The 7,618-nt window shown below is 37.1% G+C and overlaps 1 protein-coding gene across 1 annotated transcript; it reads right to left on the reverse strand.

Moving 5' to 3' along the window:
• Positions 1 to 446: 446 nt before the first annotated feature.
• Positions 447 to 2,638, reverse strand: LOC109242598 (AT-hook motif nuclear-localized protein 24-like). The gene is made up of 2 exons (XM_019409436.1): positions 1,514 to 2,638; positions 447 to 1,209 (listed from the first exon to the last, which is right to left on the reverse strand). The coding sequence occupies exons 1-2, from the start codon at positions 2,004 to 2,006 to the stop codon at positions 785 to 787; spliced, it is 918 nt and encodes a 305-aa protein (XP_019264981.1). The 5' UTR covers positions 2,007 to 2,638; the 3' UTR covers positions 447 to 784.
• Between the last annotated feature and the right edge of the window lie 4,980 nt (positions 2,639 to 7,618).

Here is a 7,618-nt window from a genome sequence, read left to right on the forward strand (position 1 = left end):
TGATCCTTTTTAAGTCAATAGTTTACCACCAACATATTTGTAACAACATTATTAATAGAGAAGACTTCTCCTAAATGGTCAGCTATAATTTAAGTACTCCAACTATCAAGAAAAAAACATGGTCATGATTATGAAATAATGATACACAATCATGGGTTTCATAGATATTCATGATTATTATTTTTACTTGTCTTTGATAGGGAAGAGTTTTAATTCGTCTATAATCTATTTATGGAAATATAATGTAAATTTCATGAACATGGAACTCATCAAGAAAAAAATTAAAGGATTTGACAACATTCAGCACAGGTCAACAACAACAATAATCCGACCGGTAGAATCTCACTAGTGGGGTCTGGGAATGGTAGAGTGTACGCAGACCGTACTCTTACCTCGGACAGAGAGACTGTTATCAGGAGACACTCGGCTCAAAAGACGACGATTCAGCACAGGTCAAATGACAAATATTTCATATCATGTGATCATAATATTAAACTAACATTCGAAAAACCTAACCTGAAAAAGGACGTAAAATTCAAATCGTAATGTTACTAAAAGGAACATTATATGAAGAACTTGAAATGGTCAACACACGAAAACCCTTTACCTAAAAATCATCGCTAAGAATTCTTGAAGACTAATGAGAAAGAGAGAGAGAATTTTCGTCGATTAAAGGTTATGGCCCTCTAGTTTTGGATCATATGATCCAAAATTGGAGGGCCATGACCTTAAACAAGTGAATCAAAGAAAATTACCCGACCCGTTGTCTATGAATTTCAGCTAGTTAGAATGGAGGTCGCCCAGTTGCCCAATAAGCCTCAGAAGGTAATTGAACATTGTTGAGAAGGTTGGGTGGCATTCCATGAAACAACGACGGGTCAGTTAATAATTGTTGTTGTTGTTGTTGTTGTTGTCCTCCTGGACCAATAGCTCGAGGAGAACCAAGTGAACCTCCTTGAGGAAGAAGCGAATTCGAATCATCCTCCTCTAGTGGAAGTCTTTCATAAGCTGCATTGCTAAACGAAGCTGCCATAATCACAACCGGACCGGATGCCATTAGTGCCCCTACCACACAACCTCCCACCACTTGTCCTTGTCCACCGGCTAAATATATAGTCAATCCTGACGCTGCTGCTGGTGCTGGTGGTGGTAGAAATGATCCAGCTAAGGATAAAATCTCAAAATGCCCATGTAGGGTTGCAATCGCACCTGATAAGCAAAAAAATGTAATGTTACAAATCGAGATCTTTTGTCTCAACTTTATAATAACCCAATTTTTCACCTTGAATTAGTCAAAACATGAAAGCAGGAGATCTTAAATATTAGTCTGTCTTCGAACGTGGGAAGGGTAGACATTCAGTTTGATGAAGGCAGGTTCACATAAATTTGAATTGATTGATTAGGAAATCTGGTTACGTAGCGTTAAAAGCTTAAGTATCCGGAAAGAAGGAGGACCAGTTGGTTATAAAAGAAAAATGAAATTAGAGAAAAACTTGAAAAAATGATTTTGTACCTGGTGAAGCTGGTTGTCTTAGGTTTACATTAGTAACATTGCCTGTTCCACTCATAATACAAACCCCTCTTTGACGTCTTCTTGAAAAATTTGAAACACTTTCCATAATATCACAACCATCTGCAATTTCCATGACATGAGTTCTAAGGGCATTTGCACTATCTCTAGTGATAATAATAGGTGCCTTAGGTTTATTCTTGGATCCAGCAGGTCTACCTCTAGGCCTTCTATTGAACTCACCATCTCTATTGGTTCCATTAGCACCTAATTCGTCGTTTGATTCCTCGGCATTTGAATTATTATTGTTGTTGTTGTCGTTGTTGTCTTCGCGATCTCGCTTTTGCCCGGACATGTGTAGGCCACTTGTTCCACTTTGTTCATCTTCTGAATTGTGTTGGAATTGAAGGTGGTGTTGCTGCTGCTGTTGGTGGTGTTGTAAGTTAAAATTTCTCGTATGGAAAGGAGGTGGAAGTGAATTGTTCGACGGATCCATACTCTTTTATTATAGTTCGTAGAGACAGATCTAGAGCAGGTTCAATAGATTCAACTGAACCACTATTTTCTGTTCGAATCACTTATCCGAAGAAAACAAAGAATTTGAAAATACAAATATCTAATAGATCGCATCTATTTTGACCCTATTGACTCTAAATCTTGAATCCGCTGGATAGACCAGAGAAATAGAATGGAGAAGAAAAGAAAATGGAAGTACAAGAAAGGGAAAGGTTGTAATGATTTGAAAGGTAGATAGTGGGGAAAGGTTGAAAAAGAAAGTGAGTAGACTTTGGTTGGTTTCTTTAACTCATATTCTCTTTTTTTCCTGCTTTCTGGCTTTTGTTGGGGGAGGGGGGGTTTGTGGGGGGGGGGGGGTTATTGAATCAAGAAACTCACATATTCTTCAACATAAAGAAGAGAAAGAAGAACAAGTGGACCTTTGGATATTTTGGGTGTCACCAACCAAGAATTCCCAGCTTGTAAACTAACCCTATCTGTCCAACTTGACAAAAACTCTTACTCATCAATACTATTATATGATGCCAACTTCTCTGAAATTTCTAAGTGCTTCTTCTCCTTAAAGACAATAGCAGAAGTAAGAGTTAGGGTTAGCTAACTTATCTTGAGAAAGAGAAAAGACTTGGATCTGGCATGCTGGTGCAGTTTCACTTATATACCGGCAGTGTAAAAAAAAAATTTACAATATCAGATCACCGAAAAGATAGTTATATGTAACAACAATAACAATAACAACAAACTCAATGTAATCCCATAAGATGGGGATTAGGGAGGGTAGTGTATACACAGACTTTAACCCTACCTTGTGAAGATAGAGAAGATGTTTCCGATAGACCCTCGGCTCAAAGAAAGATGAAAAAGAAAATGTCAACATGCAATCTTCCATAAAAGTGAGATTTATAATCTTGTAAATAAGTCAGGTCACTTGCTACGAGAGATAAAAGTGACCAGAAAATTTATTTATGATCGGTGTATATAAAATATACACTGATAGTGTACAGAATTCTTATACTATTATTTGATGATGAGTACAAGTTACATGTATTTATTTTTTAAGTTATGTTAGTGAAAAATTATTTGCCTGCTAATATAGAAGTTAAAATCAAATTGGACTTAGAATTTGATTTGGTTTTGCTAAGTCTGACTGTTCATGGACGGTGGACAGGTCCCATTTCCCCTCTCTATATCTGTCACTCACTGTGGGGTATGTGAGGAAATAGATCGATATAATTAAGTTTTTTATAGTATTAATATATTATAGTTGAAAAATGCCTTCACCACTCAATTTATATTCAACCTTATATGTCCATTGCTTTGGCCTATCTCAATTAATCCATCAACATTACTAATTTCTTTTTCAGTTTTCCTTGACTTAAAAAGAGAAGAAGAATGATTTTTTCTTCAGAGACAAAGATACTGATATTTGATTGGTTAAGGATTTTTTGTTCTTCTTTGTACATGTTAATTGTTAGATTAATATGCTTGACAACTTCTTGCTTGGACAGTGCTATTACCCTCTTTGTCCTTTACTTAAAGAGTATAAGTTATTCGCATTGACAGTATAAAAGAATTTATTGCATAACGTCTAATTGGCGCAAAACACCTTGAGACGGCTCAGAGCAGGTAAAAAGTTCTTTTCGAACAAGAAAAATTCATGACATAAAATTACGGTGTTTCTTAGAGGTTTTTTTTTAAATTATTAGCAGTGTCGTGATATATATATATATATATATATATATATATATATATATATATATATTAAGTTGGGTTGGGAACGCATTATCGATATATGGATTCGGCTACGAACTGTTGTCGTAGCTAAAAGACCTACTATGTTGTATGAGGCATTTAATATATCAGGTTATTACGTTTCAGAAGTACATTAACGAACTGACAAACTGAGATAATACATATAAATGGGAATTGCACTTGAAAAAGTTTAAAAAAAAAACTGGAAAAAAAAACCTTTGAAAAAGTTTCAAGTGCTAATTGTCAAAACTAAGAAATCAAGTATAAGCACAAGCTGCCATTGATGCAGCAGTTGAGCTCACAAAGAAACAGACGAGGTGATACTCTTAATACCCCTCCCCCCCCCCCCCCCCTCAAGTTGGAGGTGAGGAACTCATTGCCAACTTGCTGAGAACAGAAGTATGTTTGATGCCTGTTAAGGCCTTGTTAAATATGTCTGCTAACTGAGCATCTGTGGAGATGTGATGCAAGGTGATAAGGCTATCATGTAACTTGTCGCGGACAAAATGATAATCTACCTCTATATGCTTGGTACGTTCATGAAACACCGTATTTTTCGCCATGTGTACTGCAGCTTGGCTATCACAAAAAGCTGGTATAGGATGTAAGCAAGGAACTGTCAGCTCTTCTAGCAGTCTTTTAAGCCAGACTAATTCTCCAACCTCTTTCCTTACTGATCTGTATTCTGCCTCTGCAGAGGAGAGGGAGACTGTTTCCTGCTTCTTGGACTTCCAGCTAATAGGGTTATTACCCAATAAGACAAGGTATCCTCTTACTGATCGTCTAGAATCAGGGCATGCAGCCAAGTCTGAGTCGAAGAAAGCCTTCACAGTACAATCTGGGTTGTTGGAGAGGAAAATGCCCAATGATGGATCATTCTAAAGATACCTTAAGACATGGAAAGCATCTTTAAGGCGAGGCTCTTTAGGTGTTTGCATGAACTAGCTTAAGTGCTGAACACTATAGGCAATGTCTAATCTTGTATTGGTAAGAAAGTTAAGCTTCCCAACTAACTTTCTATAGTGAGTAGGATCTTGCAGTAGGGCTCCCTCTTCTGCCTTCAACTTGAGAGACACTCGAGAGGAGAGGAGACTGTAGTGTACTGATTGTCATACTCTTTTAACAAATCTACAGTGAACTTCCTTTGTGAAATGAGGACCCCATAGTCTTTGTAGAACACTTCCAGTCCCAAGAAATAGTGCAACTTCCCTAGATCCTTGATTTTGAACTGATCATGGAGAAAAGCCTTTAGTGCTTTAATTTCTTCTACATTTTTGCCTGTAAGAATTACATAATCAACATAGACAGCCACGAACACAATTGAAAGGCCATTCCTTTTACATAACAATGAGTAATCATTTTCTGGATGTCTAAAACCCCTGGTACATAATGCTTCAGTCAGCTTGTCATACCACTGCCTGCTTGCTTATTTCAGTCCGTATACGGACTTGTTTAACTTGCAAACTAGACCAGGAACCTCAATCTGCAGTCCTTGTGGTACCTCCATATACACCTCTTCATGTAGATCTCCATGTAAGAATGCGTTGTTTACATCTAATTGGAACAAGTCCCAGCCTCTTTTAACTGCTATACTAATCAAAGTCCCAATAGTTGTCAAGATGACAACTGGAGAGAATGTTTCATTATAGTCTATTCCTGCTTGTTGTGTGTATCCTTTCACCACAAGTCTTGCTTTAAATCTTTCAACAGTCCCATCTGCTTTGTGTTTGATTTTATACACCTATTTGCATCCTATGGCTTTCTTACCTACAGACAATGTCACTAGATCCCATGTATGGTTAGCATACAAAGCCTCAAACTCTTGTGTCATGGCTGCTTGCCATGCAGGGTTTAAGGCTGCTTCCTCATAAGAACGTGGCTCGGAATCATGGGAAATGTTTCTCATCATATGCTGACTATCCTTGTTTAAGGCAGTAAAACAAACTTGTTGATGGTTTGAAAGGAAAAATTTAGTAAGACATTGTGTGAGATATTATTCTTTAGATTTAGAAGAGAATACACATATTCATTTAGGTAGCTTGGTGTTTTGACTGTTCTGGATGGTCTTGTATTATTAGTGGTGTTTGAAGTATTAGTGGTATGATGGTCTGAAGTATTTGAAAAACTGGGTGAAATTTCAAAAACACCTACATCAATAGGTGAGAGTTACTTTGATCAAATGGTGAGGAGAAATTCTGATCACTTGGTGAAAAGATATTGGTGACAGAATTTGGTGGAGTCTGTTGCGTCCAAACGCACACGCAAGTATACGCGGTCGTCAAATAATAAAGTGACTAAAAGTCGGATGTTGAACCCACGAGGACTTGTGATTGACTATTAACTAAATTAGACTATCCTAATTATCTAAACAAGAGTTAAACCCAAAATTAGTGATGCTAAGGTAATTCAACTAAAAAGAAAATAACTAATAAACTTTAAACAGAGGAAGAGCGGATTTTTATATTATCAATGTGATGAAAATGATCTAGGGTTATGGGCTATCTAACATTCCTATTATATTCTTCAATTGAATTGACTAACTAATTTATCTAGTTTATTGGTTAACAGGGTTAATATTACTCATAAGAATCTGTCGAGTTCTTACTCACCTATTCAAGCTAACCTAACGCCTATATGTCTATGGACTTAGAACTAAAAAGAACGCATCTATAATTCCTGTAAATCAACCAAGCAAGGCAAGTAGGTATATGTCTATCCTAACCGCGAATCCGTTCCCCGATGCCCAGGTTCAAGAACTTGCTCTATTCAATCCTATATGCAATCTAGAATTCCCACTTTCGAGTTCAATTCTAGATTCGTAGATAGTATTCAATTGGTGATCAAGCAATTAAATAATTAAGCACAGGATTGAATAAATAAACTAATACGATAAATCAAGAAATCAAAATCAATATCCGAATAACAATAGTCATGAAAGAACCATAACCATAGAACGTGAAGTTTAGCTCCACATAGACATGGTAGACAAACAACAAATCATACAAAGAAACATAAAAATTACAAAGTTTGGTGGAAGAAAAGATGAAACCCGATGACTTCCGGCCTCCACGGCGGCTCTGTGCTTGTGTTTTCCTCTCAAAAACGTCCTCCCCCTCAAAATAGGTTTAGGTTGGCTTTTATATGATTTGGGGGCGTCTTAGGGTCGAAATAAAGCGAGTCCTGGTCGAATTAGGACGTGTTTGTGTTTTGACTGGCCCTGGCCCTCAACTTTTCAACATTCTGTAAATTGCGCCACAGCCAGCGCCCCACGCTGGCTGTGGCCCTCAAATTTCACTTTTTGCCTTTTCTTCCCAATTTCGCTCCAATTCGCACCATTTCGTCCCAAAGAATGATTCCTACACATAGAAATACCACAATTTTGCACAAATCATCATATTAAACATCTCAAATCTACGAGACATGAGCAAAATGTGAGGCAATATACATCAAAATATGCATACATTAAGCCAAACATCAACACCCCACACTTAACGCTGCTCGTCCTCGAGTCAACCAACAAATAACTATATCTTTGAGCATTCTACACCAATGACCATGGTTCATAGCAGCAATTAAACTCTATCATATGCAATCACTACATACTTCCCTTTAACTTATGCCATACTTCAAAAATATTCAAACAAAGACAACATGTTAATAACAATCCTAGCCTCACAATTCGACTCAATGTCACAATGTACTCGTGGCTTGAACACCCAACATCATAGAGAAAGCTAATAATGTTACCTATCCCTCGTAAAATCATGTGCCCTCACAACAAGAACAAGAGAGTCGAATCTCATGATCAAATTTAGTTTAAGGACTCACTTGTATATAAAAGAA

The sequence above is a fragment of the Nicotiana attenuata genome, unplaced genomic scaffold (genome assembly GCF_001879085.1).
Source record: "Nicotiana attenuata strain UT unplaced genomic scaffold, NIATTr2, whole genome shotgun sequence".
In the NCBI taxonomy this organism is placed as follows: domain Eukaryota; kingdom Viridiplantae; phylum Streptophyta; class Magnoliopsida; order Solanales; family Solanaceae; genus Nicotiana; species Nicotiana attenuata.

What these genes read in the sequence shown, in the direction of transcription:
- LOC109242598 (XM_019409436.1), bottom strand. Translation starts at nt 2,006, where the DNA reads ATGGATCCGTCGAACAATTCACTTCCACCTCCTTTCCATACGAGAAAT. An exon ending in AAGACAACCAGCTTCACCAG is followed by an intron (nt 1,210 to 1,513) that starts GTACAAAATCAT and finishes TTTGCTTATCAG; the next exon opens with GTGCGATTGCAACCCTACAT.